Here is a 15,917-nt window from a genome sequence, read left to right as displayed (position 1 = left end):
GATAATCTGGGTTTAACTTTCCTCTGAGGCGTTGGTGTCTCAATTATGGAAAAGTCCCTTTCTCCCTCTTCATATGTGCCAGCGCTGAGGCAAGGAGTGTTCCTGTGAACCTGAGCACCTGCAGCATTCCTGTAGGTTACTGTTAGGGTGCCAGGGCTCCTCCAGGAAGCCCTCTCTGACCACTCCAGACTGGGTCCCCCGTCTATGCGACCCCGCACATCAGGCAGTTGCTTCCTAAGACCTGACTCCTGCAGCCCTCCCCGGGAGGTTCAGACCGACCGCAGAGCAGACCTCCAAGGCGTTTCTTGGCCGCCTACACTGGCGAATGTCAGTGCCGAATGCCTTGGGTCCGAGGCCACCACAATGTGCGCAGTCATCGGATTCCGCGGCGCCCCAACCCGCCGCAGTATTGAATCATCTTTTGGCACTGCCTCCTCCTTGTTGCCACCTCACTCCTGGGAGCGAGAAAATGCAGACCATACTGTTCCGGGAAGAGGGAAGTGCGTCTCAACCGGGGAACGGAGGAACTACCAGTGGGGTTTCCTGTAACTGTGCTGCTCTTGTCTGCATCTACATTTGGGGGGCGGCTTCTGCCCTGGGGAGTGTGCATCTCCTCCTAACGATAACCCAGCTCGGGAAGAGAAACTTCAGTGTGGGCCGGGGTTCAAGGCGCGGAGATCTTGAGTACAGCGTGGGCGCGGGATCCCCAGGAACCCCCTGCTGGTGACCGCCGCGCGCGCGCTGGCTCGGCGGCGGTGGTTCTGGCTACGGCGCGGCGCGGCGCGGCGCGGGCAACCCCGCGGCCCCTCCCCTGGGTGCGCGCGCAACCTGGGCACCATGGCGGCGGTGGCGGCGGCGGCAGGCCGGCGGCCTGAGGCTTTGAGTCCGCAGTGGGCGCCGCCCCAGCACGACCCGGCCGGGGCAGCGGCGGGGCTGGGCGACTGTGAGGACACACCGGTCCGGCCGCTGTGCAAGCCCCGCAGCATCTGCTCGCGCGCTTACTTCCTGGTGCTGATGGTGTTCGTGCACCTGTACCTGGGCAACGTGCTGGCGCTGCTGCTCTTCGTACACTACAGCAACGGCGACGACAGCGGCGACCCCGGGCCCCAGCGCCGGGCCCAGGGCCCCGGGCCTGCGCCAACCTTGGCTCCCCTCACGCGGCTGGAGGGCATCAAGGTGAGGCCCCCGCCGCGGCGCGCTCCAGGCCCTGCACCGCCGAGCCCGAGACGGCCGGCAGTCAGCCCGGGGCTCCACGCTGCTCCCTGCGCCGTCCCGGCCTGCCGCGCGCACCCCCTCACTCGCCCGCTGCCGCCCACCGGGCCGGGGCGTCTTTTCCTTTCTCGCACGTAGGGGCCTGGCGCCCGAGCTGTCCGCTGTGCCGCTTTCCCTTAGGTGGGGTATGAGCGCAAGGTCCAGCTGGTCGCCGACAGGGATCACTTAATCCGAACCCTCAGCCTCAAGCCGCTGCTCTTCGGTAAGTTCTCTGGGCACCCCCAGGAAGGGTCAGGGGGCTACGATTTGGTGGCTGCCTTGAGGCTCATTTGACCACATGACTTCTGTTTTGAAAATGGCGGCTTCAAAGTAGCCCTTTCTTTTCCACCCAGAGGTTGCCCCAAGTGAGGTACCCCCCCCATCTCCAATATAGGGTGACAGGCTGACCTTTCCACACTCCCCTCTGTGACCCTTAGTCTCTGCAGCTGATCCTTCCATCACAGGGCTGGGCAATGTGATCTAGAAGCTAGTGTCTAAACATTTCATTGAAACTGTCTTGGAGGCTCCCTGCCATGGTTAATTCTGTCACATTCTAGAATGGGGGGAGGGTCGGACAGACTGATAACCAGGTCCTAGCTGATCTCAGGGCCTGTGAGGGGAAATTGCACTCCCAAAGTGGGTCTGATAAGAAGCAGGCTGTCCAAATGTGAGTAAGCTGGTGCCCCCAAACCTGCCCCACAAGGGCACCAGCCTTTGCTACCAGCACTCTGGCATTCTTCTTAGGATGGAGTTTTGTGTTCAGCCATTACAGTAGGCAGAGCCTTCCAGGGTGACCTCATTTGGAACCAGCATCATAGCTCACATTTTCTGAGCTCTTGTTATGTGCTAGACTTCATGTGATCGTTCCATTTAATTCTCACAACCCCTCTATGGGGTGGGTGTAGATCCCACTGTCAGGCTAGTGGGTGAGAAAGTGAGGCACAGAGAGCCCCCGTTGCTTGGCCAGGCTCACACAGCTAGTTCAGGGTGAAGCTAGGATTAGAACAAGGCAGCCTTTCTCTACAGCCTGCACTCTAAAGCCAACGTGCTAGTTGTGAAGACCCTGAAGTCCTTCAAAGACTACCAGTACCAACAAGATGGGTGGCCCCAGACCCATGACCTTGCCCAGGATAGGTTTTCCCACCCCAGTCCTGGGTACCCAGCCTCAGTGACACACTTACCTGCAGATCTGAGGTGTTCCTGGCTGCTGGGGGTGGAAGGGGTAAGGGGCTTTCAGGAGGGGACTGGGAACCAAAGCAGAGCATCTGAGCGCATGCTGTTAACCCTAGGGCGGAGGGCCCTGGTTGGGGATTATGCCTAGACCTGTGAGAATGATTTCATATAGGTTAGGATGTCAGTCCTGTTGTGGGAAGGCACTAAAAGATTATTATTATTATTATTGCATAATGTTGAAGTCTGAGCAAACCACTAGTTCAGGTGCCGGGAATACAGAATTGGACAAAACAGGAAAACAAAAAACACTTGAAGCTGACAGTCGAATGAGGTTACAGACAAACACACATGGTGTTTCAGATGGTGATAAGTGATCACAGACAAGTAAGGCAGAATTTCAGCTGGAGTTGAAACTGGGTAAGGTGGTCAGGGTGGGCCTCCCTGAGAAGGATATTTGAGCAAAGACCCGCAGGAGCTGTGGGATGAAGCCAGGTGGCTGTCAAAGAACAGGTGATCCAGGCAAGGGAACAACTCTCCCCATTACTACTCCACTGTTGTGAGACGGACACATTGAGGTGGGTGTACTTTCTCTCATCAGCCTTTTTTGGACCCATATATACTTAATTCAGACATATTTTAGGTTAAGTGAGCCATGAGGCATAAACCCTAACCCTAACCCCCTAACATGCAGCTTGTTGCGTCAAAGTCCTACAAAGCAGAGAATGAAAAACCCAGACCCGAAGTCACCAAGAGTACATTACGGGAAGCAGAAGAGATTTGACAAAAGGTAAACTGATTCTGGTTAAGCCATCAGATGGGTTTCTGTTTGTGCAGATAAATTACAAAGGGCATAATTAGGAGAACTGGGCAGTTGCAGCAAGACCTTCCTAATTGTTGTTCTCATTTACTCCAAAACTCTTAACAATACCTTTGAGTCTGTTGGTGAAAGATGTCCCAGGTTTTACTCAGAAAGTCCTGGGGCTTGCTGCTTGGTGAAATGAGGTGAGACAAATGAGGAAGACGTCAGTGATTATAAGAAGTCCAGTTGTGAGACAGGCTAACCACAGGGGAGACGGTGTCCAAGGAGGGGCAGTTCCCGAATGTGGTGTTGGATGAATCCAGAGAAGGAAGCCTCACCCTAAGAAGGAGCAGTGTCTGTCTGTTTTCTGCCTGCCTGTCCATCCACCTACTATCGCCCTAAAGAGGCAGGCAGGGCCCAAGGAGAATAGGCCCGCTATGGGCTCTGCCACCTTGCCCTACTGTGACCCACCATCAGGGACCCAAGATGCCAGGGCTTAAGGGGTAGGTGTTCAGGGTGTCAGCTGGGGCAAGGGGACTGGGTTTTACCCTAGGGTGCCTCCATCTCTGTGGAAAGGAACCCCACCACTTCACAGGGAAGTCCGCACGTAACCTTCAGCCTCTCCCTTTGGGGGAAGTTTCCTGTTTCCCACCTTTGTTCCTAGAGACATTTGGTAAGTGGGACCTGGGCCACAAAAGGCCCCACCCTGAGTTCCTGACGGATACCTGCTTGACTGTGGTAGGCATTTCCCAAGGATTTGGACCGTTGTCCTGTTCAGAAGGGAGGTGTTCCAGTTCTGACTCACTGTCGCCTCTCTAGGGACATTGCTTTCTCTCATGTGGCTCACTTCTCCCTCCACCTCACACTCATTCTGTATTTAAACAGCAGATCAGATCTCATCACTCCCTTCCTTAAAAGCCTCCATGATTTCCCATTCCACTTCTACGTCTCATTTGGTGCCCCAAGGCCCTCTCGTCTCTCAGACCTCATCTCCCACCACCCTTCCCTCACTCACCCCCTCTTGATTCTCAGACACCAAGCTCATTGCTGCTGGCACCTTTTTTTAAAAAAAAATATTTATTTATTTTTGGCTGTGTTGGGTCTTCGTTGTTGCGTGTGGGCTTTCTCTAGTTGTGGCGAGCAGGGGCTACCCCTCGGGGTGCACGGGCTTGTCATTGCGGTGGCCTCTCGCTGCGGAGCATGGGCTCTAGGTGCGTGAGCTTCAGTAGTTGCAGCACTTGGGCTCAGTCATTGTGGCACGCAGGCTCTAGAGCGCAGGCTCAGTAGTTGTGGCTCGCAGGCTGTAGAGCGCAGGCTCAGTACTTGTGGCACACGGGCCCAGTTGCTCCGCGGCATGTGGAGTCCTCCCAGACCAGGGCTCGAACCCGTGTCCCCTGCATTGGCAGGCGGACTCTTAACCACTGCGCCACCAGGGAAGTACTGCCTTGGCGCCTTTGTATGCACGGTTCCCTCCACCAGAAGGCTCAGACTTGGCTCTCACCGAGGGTGCCTTCCCCCGCATCAGGCCTCTACTCAGACTTCCCCTCCTCAGAGACCTCTCTCCACCTCAGACTGGTCTCAAGAGGTTTCCAGGCTCTCTGTTGCATCAGCCTGCTTGGTTTTCTTCTCAGTGCTTAGCATCATTGGAAACTATCTTCTGTATTTATTTGGCAATTGTGTCTTTGCCCCTAAAGGTTAGCTGCATGTGTGGGAGGCCTGATTTGATATGGCTGTGTGTCCAGCGGCCAGTCTACTGCTGACAATTATTGGCCAGCTGGGGGGGTTTACTAGATACTCTCAGCCAGTCCAGCACCTGTCTTTGTGTGCAGAGTGGCCTCCACCATCACCCTGGGCAGGTCGCTCCTGATTTGGCACCCTCTTCAAGAGCAGCAGGGGGTACTTCCAGTGGGCAAGCAAGAGTTTTAGTCCACTTTCTTAACTATTTAAGGTAAATGAGTAATTGATACCAGTACACAAAACAATGTATGTTAAAACCATAACTGTTTTATTATAGGATTTTCAGACCTATTCTTTTTCAGCTTAAAAAAAACAATAAAGCAGTTACATAAGACCACTGTGTTCTCTTGACAAACACTGGAAGCGCAGAAGTAGGGAAAGAATTGTAGTATGCATATTAGTTCAGGTTTGTAAGCAGCTTAATGCAGTCTTCTGTATGAACCCCCCTGCTGTTCCACAGGCCCGCTGCTTGGCAGAATTGTGGACTCAGTAAAGGTCAGGAAGATATAATTGAGTCTTTCTGGGGCTTGACAAGCAGCATAGTGCCTGGGTGAACATAGCCTGAGGCTTTGTGCCTGCCCTGAGGCTCAGCTCGGGATGCTAGGGCATGTGGGCAGGAGCAGGGCATCAGCCAGGCTGGCATCCCAGGTCTGGGAAGTTCAGAAAGGTAGTCTTGCCTGCCCAGCACGCAAGGCTAGCTGCCTTTTTCCAGGAGAAAGACCACAGAAGTGGACTTCTGCCCTGCTTGTGCTGGTCCTGGGTGAGCCTTGGAGTTACTCTGACTCTGGTCTGCTAATATCCATGGAGGGCAGCAGAAAGAGGGTTTTATGTGTGTCCAGCGGAGCACATGGTTTGCGTGGCCACTGCAGAGGCTGTGGCTATAAAGTCCCAGGCTCTCCCCACCTGGGTTGACTCTATTCTGGGCACTGGTGACGATGCCACCTGCGCATGGCCAGCTGCAGATTTCGGTAGCCCTGGCTCCAACCATAGGCCATGGTTACCAGCAGACGGTGACCCTGCACCTGCCCACTCAGCACGTAGGTCCCAGCATGCCTTCTGCGCAGGAGGTTGTACACACACGTGGCATCCAGCTGCAGCCAGCGTCGCAGAGTAGGCGCCAGCTCCCCAGGAGGCAGTGGGCCTGCCTTTAGCACCTCTAGCTGTGAGTCCAGGTCACAGTCTGAGGGTCCGGAGGATGACCCATTGTGCCAGGAGAGCCTAACCTTCACTGCTGAATGGGATCAGAGGGCCGAGATGATGAGCCTGGCCCCTCTGAGTATCCCCATCCTCCCCTCCACCTGGTAAACCAAACCCTCTTGTCTGATGTCCTGCTCTTGGAATCAGGGTTCTAGAGAAGGCCTGTCCTCCTGGGATGTTGTTTCTTTTTTTTTTTTTTTTTTTGTGCTATATGGGCCTCTCACTGTTGTGGCCTCTCCCGTTGCGGAGCACAGGCTCCGGACGCGCAGGCTCAGCAGCCATGGCTCACGGGCCCAGCCGCTCCGCAGCATGTGGGATCTTCCCGGACCGGGGCACGAACCCGTGTCCCCTGCATCAGCAGGCGAATTCTTAACCACTGCGCCACCAGGGAAGCCCTGGGATGTTGTTTCTTTAGCAATTATTAAAGGAACTTATTTTTTAGTTCCAATCAGGCATAATGTTTGGGTATCCCCTCTTTCTTTTGTCTTAGCACCAAGACAGGAGTTGTAATGAACCCACTTGTAAGGGGGTGTAAGGGGTGCTGGGCACCAGGGGCTCACCAAAATCTCTAGCGCAAAGCATGTCTAGGACCTCCTTGGACGAGCTGGTGTCCTGAAACTCACAGTCCCTGCAGCTGGCACACGGCACTGGGGGGAGGAGCTGAGTGAGGCTCCCCCTGGGCCCCAGGTGGAGGAGGGGAGCCATCAGCAGGGGTTTCTCCCACTTTCCCTTGTTCTTTACCCTTTTTGAGATGGATGGCCGCTGTGGGTTGTCCCTCCTCCTTCCCACCAGACAGACCCAGTTACCTGATCCCCAAGAGTTGTGATTTGAAAGGGTGGGGTGCAGCCTGTGGGGCTGAGAAAGGGTTAGACCAGCCTAGAAGCTGTGCAGAGACTCACGTGGGCGGCTCAGGCGGGAGCCGTTGGAGATGGCAGCCACGCAGAGGCCGTGGCCGGCAGGGAAGCATCCGCAGTGCAGGATGGCTGGCCAGGGGTAACCGTAGCAGGCCATGATGGGGGCGCAGCTGGCCTGCACGGCCTCGCACAGGCTGCGGCACGGGTAGATGACCCTGCAGGGCAGGGAAAGGGTCAGGGGCAGCAGGTGCTCAGGACCAGGGTTGCTGGATTCCAGGCTGGGGCCTCTGGGTGCTCCTAGCTCGATGCCTGGCCAGAAACTCCACAGTTGCCGGGCAACGACACCCTGGTCACCTAGCAACAGCCCTGCAGCTGGGCTTCTTGCTCCTTTGCTTGCTGAAATCTTAGCCCTCAGCCCTGCATCTTCCAGCCCTTCTGTCTTGTATCCCCAGCCCCACCCCTGCCCTGGCCCAGGCTGCTGTCCACCTTTCCAGTGCACCTCCCCCTACAGCTCTGGTGGATGCCTAGTGCCTGGGAGAGGGCTGTGGGAGGGGCCCTGCACTCTGGGCCTTCACTCCCCATCTTGGAGGGAGAAAGCAGGGCCCTCCCTCTTGTCCTGAAAGGCCTGCAGGACACTGCAGTTTCTAGTCAGGACTGGGGTTGGCCAAGAGCAAAGGGGCCCGATCCTCAGTTTCTGAAAGAGCCCATTCTTGCTGCTACAGGCATGGTCACCCTGAGGCTCTAGGAAGGGCCCTGGCTCTGCAAAGAAGAAACTAAGGGAGCTGTTGTTCATGGGGTAGGGTAGGCTGGGGAAGAGGAATCAGCCTTGCAATCTCTGGACTCTGAGAGAAAAAGCCACCAGATGAGCTGTGGCTCCATCTCTGGCCAGGATCCTTTGGGCAGACAGAGTTGCCACACCTCACTGGAGAGGGGTTCTCAGCCCCTAGCCTAGAGCAGGCTGCTCACTTGCCCTACCTTGACATTTAAGAGCCCTTGTTGATTTGTGGATTCAGACCAAGGGTGCGCACCACTGATAGTCCCCTGCCTATGTCTCCTGTGTCCCATGGGCATCTGCACTCTCTGCCAGCAACACCCTGACAAAACAATCTTTCATCTTCCTGCCACTGATAGGTACACAGCAATGATTAGTGAAGTGCTTCCAGAGCAGGCCCTGGCTGAGGAGAGGTCCCCACCCTTACTTGGGAGCCCCTGCCCTACCTGTCGAGGCACACCGGGGCAAAGAGGGAGCAGAGGAAGAGGCGCGCATCAGGGTGGCACTTCCGGGCCAGCAGGGGCAACCAGCTGACTGACTGCTGGATGGCCTCGGCTGCTGTGTCATGGTCCAGCAAGTTGGGTAGCTGCATCTGTGTAGCCAATGTTGTGGCACAGCGCCATGGCTTGGGGAATGAGCATGCACCGCGTGGGGCCCCAGGGAGCCCCTGCCCCGCCATCACCTGACAGCACCACCAGTGCCACCAGCAGCCACAGCCCTTGATCCATCACCTGCTTTCCCTGCCTTGGTCTCAGTGGACTGAGGTTGGGGGCTTTATAGGGCTATACCCACACCCCAGGAGCCAATGTTTGCCCAGCTCCCATGTGCTCAGACCCACCTGGTTAGGCCCTAGTGTGCTGGCCTGGGCTGTTTGCATTTGATTAGCACATGGCAGGGGGCTGTATAGAGGGTGGCATCTCCTTTGGGCCTGTGAATGACTGGCACCTAATAAACTGAAGAAACCCTGGGCCTGTGTTTTCTTTTTCTGGTTTACTTTTCTTGTTTGTTTATCTTTTTAAACTATCAGGAGGTGACTGGTGATTAGCAATTTGGTCTAACCCATTGTCCAGCAGCGCTGCCTCCCCAATGGATGGCTCACACCCTTTCTGGGTTTGACAGGTTGAGGGGATCAGGCAGGCCGGAGGTGGGGGTGGAGTGGGGTGGCTTTTGTTCTGTCCTCAGTGTCGTCACATCTGGGTCACCTACCTGTGGAAGCTGAATCTGGCAGTGAGCATGGGTTCTGGAGTACAACAGCCTGTGTGGCCCTGGCCAAGTTGCTGTTGCCTCTGTGCTTGGGGGCTCCTCAGGGAGAGGAAGGGTGAATTAATGGGGCCTGGTTTTCTAGGACGAGTATACGGATTATGGAGTTGATGACATGCTTAGGACGGGACACAGAGTCTGTGCTCCCTAAGTGTGATCTGCTGTGATTACTATTAAAAACTGCTCCAATCCTGGCTCCGAGTGGCCGTTTTCCTTCCTCCTGGCAATGACTGGAACTTCATGCTGAGAGAATAACCCAGAAAAGTGGCAGACCACTCTGCAGGAGTTCTGAGGGGTCACAATGGCGGCATGGCCCTTCCTCCAGTCGGTTCCTGTGTGGGCCTCTTGTGCCCCGTCAAAGGAAGTCCTCTCTCCCAGGAGCAAGAGAATGAAGCAAGGCCCAGGCTCCAGCCCTGGAAGTGCCTGGAGTCACTGGGATGTGGGCTCGCCAGGTGTGAACTTCGCGTTCCAGCTCCACTGAGCTGCTTGTGGAGCTGGTGTGGGGTCATCCAGCCACTGGAGCTAAGCCCCAGGCCTGACTGGCCTTTACTTGGGCTTAGGGGCATGGAGTAGGCATTCAATGTACATTTGTTCCCAAAGCAAAGGACACTGGGCATCTTCTCAGAGCATCTGCTAAAAACCTGAGTGACCCCCACTGACCTCCCAGCGCTGGGCAACTCACTAGTGGACGGATGACCAGCACCTACTTGTGCAGGAGAATGGAGGGCAAGGCCTAGAACGCTGGATGTATACACTTTGTTTTAATTTGAACAATGCTGAAAAGCAATAATGAAAGCAAAAACCTGCCAACATCCCCCCGCCCTTTTAAAATATGTACCCAGTAAGGAGTGGAGGTCAACCCTCCACCCCTCAGGTCCACCCTCTGGCCTTTGGTCCCACTCCGAGGTTGGTCAGCTCATCCCCAGCTTTGCTCTGGCTCACCTCCCAGGACTCCCCTGGAAATTGTGTGCTCTCAGCGTCAAAAAGAGAGGCCCCATGTTCCAAACGCTGGCTAACCTTTGCAGGACAACTTGACCTTGGGGTCACAGTCTAGAGCAGATGTGAAGTCCTCCTGACTTGGTGACCAGCAGGGGACAGGGACTACCCCAAGAACCCTGCAGAGAGGAAGGCATTTATTTGGTGCATCAGCGTCCTGACCTGGTCCTTGGCCTTACCCCTCCCCCTCCACCTCTTCTGGCAGAAATCCCTGGCTTCCTGAGTGATGAGGAGTGTCGGCTCATCATCCACCTGGCACAGATGAAGGGGTTACAACGCAGCCAGATCCTGCCCACTGAAGAGTATGAGGAAGCAATGGGCACAATGCAAATCAGCCAGCTGGATCTCTTCCAGCTGCTGGACCAAAACCATGATGGTCGCCTGCAGCTCCATGAGGTTGGGATCCTGGGGCCTGGAGTATGCACTAGGGTGGGAATGCCCAAAATTGTTTCTGGTGGCCAGGTCACTTCTACTGCTCAGCCCTGGCCCCAAGAGTCAGATGCCACCTCAGATCAACTTGGGCATGCCCAGGGTCCACCTTCCTTCCTAGAGAGCCCCTTGCTGCCCTGGGAACCCCAGAGGATGGCAGGAGACTCTACCTGGAGGTGATGGCATTTATTGCCACAGTTCCCAGGTGGTGTGCTGTCTGTGGTCTGGATTCCTTGCTGCCGTTGCTGGGAGCCCCACAGAATTCATGGTGGATGGGGTGGCAGCTCAGAGGAAGCCAGAAGTCTGCACTCTCTCTGCATGCCCCTCACACCCAGGCTTCTGAGAGAGGTCACGGTGGGGTGCAGTGTCCCTTGCCTGTATAGAGTGCCTCACTGAGCCTGATCTTCCTAAGGGGCCTGGTGGTCATTCACTGGCCAGGCCTCCCCATGGTGCCTCTTCCCTTTTCGCACCCAGGCCCTGGCCTTCCCCACCTCACCTGGGGTATCTGGGTGGGACACAGGCCTGTCCTTTGCTCTGCCTCCAATAGACTGACAGTGCTCCCCATGGAAGCCACAGTCCCACCAGGGCTGAGAATGGTCATGGCCCACAGGTCTTTTGACTATCTTTCTGGCCTCCTCCCCAGATGCCTCTAGACCTCTCTGCCTACCCTCACTTCAGCTCAGGGACCTTGGGCTCTATCCTTTGTCCTCACCCATGCCCTATCACCTGAACCCTCAGCCCTACAGAAGGAACTAGGCAGCTGTCTGTGCTCTGGTGACTCTCCATCACTGGGGCCACCCCACTGAGGCACCATCTTGTGCTTTAGGTCCTGGCCCAGACTCGCCTGGGAAATGGAAGGTGGATGACTCCAGAGAACATTCAGGAGATGTACTCTGCGATCAAGGCTGACCCTGATGGTGATGGTGAGCTCATACCTTGCCACAGTTCTGTCGCTGTGAGCCTCCTGCCCCCCAAGCCAGGTAGCCTCTATGCCCAGCTTCTAGAGTAGCCAGAGATGAGGAGGTGAGGATCCAGCCTTGCCCTTACCCCTGGGAAGTAGGCAGGAGCTAGACTCTCCCATTCCCTTTGGTGACAGTCTAGAGGGCAGTTCTTGGAGGCTCTTTTGACCTCACCAGGCAGCATCTGGGGTACAGGAGGTGTGGTTGCTGGCTGGCAGAGGGCAGAGTGGTACAGCGGGAGCAAAGGAACAATGTCAGCTTGGCATCTGCCTCTCTCCAGCCAGGCACACAGTCTTGCCCCAGCAGTCGGCCTCTCTGGTCTAATCAAGGTCCCCCTTGCCTTCCTCTTGCCCACCTGGAGTCATGCTAACTGCTTGGGGTCATGTGGGCAGGAGTGCTGTCCTGTAAGCACCCTTGCCTTTGGTAATAACCCCCAGGAAGTTTCTGAGGTGTAGTCATTACCCTCATGCCCAAGTTCTGGACCAGTTGAGGAAATAGGACTTGGAAGAATGGCTTTGTGGCTGGTGAACCCACAGTGAAGAATCTGACTGGGACCTGTGGCTGGAGGGGTATCATGCTGCTACTGCCCCTATGTGCAGAGCTCGTGACAGACTCACAGCCCTCGAGTGCCCCCACCCTCAGAGAAATCTGGGCCAAAGCATCGAAGTGTGTCAGTTGGGTCAGCCAGGATAACATGTAGCAAAGACACCAGCTATTCTTCCAGAACCCTAAGAGGATACAGCCCAGCTTTGTGGGTTGAGCAGGAACAGGGGAGAGTGTTCTCATTTGGGAGAGTGGCCTGGCTTTCTCTGCTGAGGTAGACTGGTTTACCCAGCAGGCAGGACTGGCCAGGTGTATTCCACTCAGGATGAGACCTGAGGTCACGAGGGAACTGCTGGGGACCGATCCCAGCTTACACCCTACAGTGTGGAAGGCCCTGGACAAAACCCAACACTGAGTGCTCTCTTTCTTCACCCTCTACAGGACCAGAGGGTGGCCATCATGCTCTACAGAGCCAGGCTGGAGGGCCAAGGGCAGTTCTTGGCCTAGGGTCCTGGCCATATGGCTTAAGCTTCCTTTGGAGACCCTGCTCTCTGGCCAGTCTAATAGGGGTTGAGCTTCATCCTTTTGGGGGCCAAATCAGGGCTTAAACTGAGGAAATGAGCTTCTCTGGGTCTTCCCGTAGGGCCTAATGTGACAGAAGCCAATTTCATCTGACCCGAGTCCAGGTTGAGGGACAGGTACACATGGCCCCCCAGTGCCTGAGGCCAGGGGTAGGTAGGAAGGTGCAGCCTCCCCACTATGCCCTCCCCACATGGGCTTGGTGGGCATTAATGGTGGGTGCCCTGTGCAGGAGTGCTGAGCCGGCAGGAGTTCTCCAACATGGACCTTCGCGACTTTCACAAGTATATGAGGAGCCACAAGGCAGAGTCCAGCCAGCTGGTGCGGAACAGCCACCACACGTGGCTCTACCAGGGCGAAGGTGCCCACCACGTTATGCGCGCCATCCGCCAGAGGTGAGCACCTGAGGCTGTCCTCCCTGGTTCAGGGCCCCCATAGAAGTCCTTGGCTGAGACCGAGAAAACGGAATTGATTAGCCAACTCAGGATTAAGTTCCACTTGTTAGACCAGGATTGGGACTCATTAGGAGACAGACAATTAACAAAAGCAAATTAGCCTTGATTGTGGGAAACAGTAGACATTTGGGATTAGAAACAGAGTGAATGTTTGTTTTCTGCTGATTAGAGAAGTGATCTCTTATCTCTGTCCACAGGACCCCCTGCCCCTGAGCAGCCAGAGGTTTTAGATAAACAGCCTCCTTCCTGGAGGGAGTGTCTCCCCCTCCCCCAACTTAATGAAGATTTCATCTTTCCCACCCAGTGATGTCTGTGGCATCCAGGGAGAAGGGCTCATCATGAGTAACCCCTTCCTGCTCTTACAGAGCCAGTCTGGGGCAGCTTAAGGAGCTTCCAGGGGAAATAGGGGCAGAGCTTGTGGCAGGCCCAGGGTCCACCTTGCCAGCTCCCTCAGGGTGCCACCTGGCATGGGGCTGCCCAGCTGAATGCCTGCTGCCCACCAGGGTACTGCGCCTCACCCGCCTGTCACCTGAGATCGTGGAGCTCAGCGAGCCGCTGCAGGTCGTGCGGTATGGCGAGGGAGGCCACTACCATGCCCATGTGGACAGCGGGCCTGTGTACCCAGAGACGATCTGCTCCCATACCAAGCTGGTAGCCAATGAGTCTGTACCCTTCGAGACCTCCTGCCGGCAAGTACCTCTCACCTGAGGGCTTCCTTCAACTCCCAGACCAGGCACCCCAATGACACAAGCACAGCCCTGCCCTGTGGGCTTGCTCCTTGGTATGGGGCCAGGAGAGTGCTGGGCCATCCTGGTCGAGGATACCCCCATCTCTCCCCTCAGGTTGTTTACCAAGTGGCCCAAAAGGGGTGGTCATCTTGTCTCAGTGGCCAGACTGAGGTACCCACAGACACTGAAACCCACCCCCAGAGCTCTCAGGCAAGGGGCAGGGTTGGACCCCTGATTCTTCCCGCTCCCTCCCTGGTTGTTGATCCTGCTGGCATTGCTGGAGACCTCAGCTTCTCCCTTTGAAGCTATGCCCCCCTCCCCTGCCAAGGCATGGTGGCATGTCTCTCCTCTTCATGTGTCTGCTCTGGCTCAGCCCCTTCTAGTCACAACCAGCCCTCTGCATGATCTTGCTGCTTCTGCTAGCCTACCTTTCCCAGCTGGCCCTTAGTCAGGGCCATGTAATTTAGCTAAGTGCACCTGTGATCTTGGCCATGAAAAAACATTGTGACTGACAGAAAGAGACTGGGTTTGCGGGAAGAAGAATGTGCTAGGGACATCTTGGTACTGACCTGCCCTGTTGTCACTGATCCCAGCCTGCCCCTCTGGCCCTTGGGGACCTGGGCAGCTTATCCTGCCCACAGGTAAGCCCCTGGGAAGCATCCACAGCTGGGAACATGCTCAACAGCCCCCCTGCCTTACAGCTACATGACAGTGCTGTTTTATTTGAACAACGTCACCGGTGGGGGCGAGACTGTCTTTCCTGTAGCAGACAACAGAACCTATGACGAAATGGTAAGGGCCAACCGGGCTGTTACTCTGGTGGGATTGCAGGGCCTTGGGCAAACAGTACATACCCCTCCAGACCTGGGATGAGGCCTAAACAGTCCCCTGGGGACATCTGACTGGTTTCCCTCTGGCCACCTTTGACTGCCTGTCCTTAGGCTCCTGGCCATACAGTCAGGGCAGCTTGAAAACCCCACCACTCTGCTGCCCACAGAGTCTGATTCAGGATGATGTTGACCTCCGTGACACTCGGAGGCACTGTGACAAGGGGAACCTGCGTGTCAAGCCCCGCCAGGGCACAGCAGTCTTCTGGTACAACTACCTGCCTGATGGGCAAGGTGAGGACCTGTGGCCAGGCCAGGGCTGCCTTGAGGGAAGCTTCCCTTTACCCAGCCCTGATTGCCACCCTGTTGAGCTGTTTATGGCTGCCCTTCAAATGTTTTTTTTGCCCCTAGTGCCTCCCAAAGACCATCCTCAGTGACTTCAGCAGCTTGCACCTGTGCAGCCTCCTGGGCTCTCTGGAACCCTGTCATTCCTTGATGCCCCAGCCTTCCAGCTGACTGGGGCTGGGGACACGTGCACCTTAGTAGCCCAGACTGGGAAGGGCTGTGGACAGGCCTGGCAGCAAGAAAGCTGATTTCAGAGAGCCAGTGGTGTTGATAAGGCATTCGCTGGAGAAAGATGCTGAGCCCCCAAGGAGGCCTTGTGGCCAGATGTTTGCCATTGAAGGTGTGCACAGCTGGGCCTACCCTTGCCATGCACTTGGGCAATATGAGGCCAAGCTCAGGTCAGCCCACAAGCTCAGCTCAGTCCAGCCTAGATTCCCTCTGGACCCCTCCCTTTCTCACACCATCCTCCTCTCCTAGGTTGGGTGGGCGACGTGGACGACTACTCGCTGCACGGGGGCTGCCTGGTCACGCGCGGAACTAAGTGGATCGCCAACAACTGGATCAACGTGGACCCCAGCCGGGCGCGGCAGGCGCTGTTCCAGCAGGAGATGGCGCGCCTGGCCCGCGAAGGTGGCGCCGACTCGCAGCCGGAGTGGGCCCTGGACCGGGCCTACCGGCACACTCGCGTGGAACTCTGAGGGGCGTGTCCGTCGCGGTCCCCAGCCGCAGGTCGCCTGCTGCCCGAGGTTGGGGGCCCTACCCCTGTCCAGCTGTAGGCCAAAGGCCTGGCCGATTTCTTGCCCCATCCCCACCTCCAGCCGCGATTAGGGCACAGTTCCTATATCCATGTTATTTATTGTGTACAGCCCCGTGCTTCCCCAACAAATAAAACTACGCGGCTTGGAGCTGCAGGGCCGAGAACCTCGGAATAGCCTGTAGGCATAATGGGCGGGGCGGGGCGCCGCAGCCGGGGGCATGCTGCGACGTCACGTGAGGGGGAGGGCGATTCGGCC

At 56.4% G+C, this 15,917-nt stretch overlaps 1 protein-coding gene across 1 annotated transcript; it reads left to right on the top strand.

Moving 5' to 3' along the window:
- Positions 1-833: 833 nt before the first annotated feature.
- Positions 834-15,825, top strand: P4HTM (prolyl 4-hydroxylase, transmembrane). The gene is made up of 9 exons (XM_028484890.1): positions 834-1,176; positions 1,393-1,474; positions 10,245-10,435; positions 11,295-11,391; positions 12,782-12,944; positions 13,508-13,693; positions 14,434-14,524; positions 14,730-14,853; positions 15,382-15,825. Exons 1-9 carry the CDS (start codon positions 838-840, stop codon positions 15,600-15,602), a joined length of 1,494 nt encoding a protein of 497 aa, XP_028340691.1. The 5' UTR covers positions 834-837; the 3' UTR covers positions 15,603-15,825.
- The last annotated feature ends 92 nt before the right edge of the window (positions 15,826-15,917 follow it).

This window comes from Physeter macrocephalus, unplaced genomic scaffold (genome assembly GCF_002837175.3).
Source record: "Physeter macrocephalus isolate SW-GA unplaced genomic scaffold, ASM283717v5 random_265, whole genome shotgun sequence".
In the NCBI taxonomy this organism is placed as follows: Eukaryota; Metazoa; Chordata; class Mammalia; order Artiodactyla; family Physeteridae; genus Physeter; species Physeter macrocephalus.
This window is presented reverse-complemented; position numbering and strand designations above follow the sequence as displayed.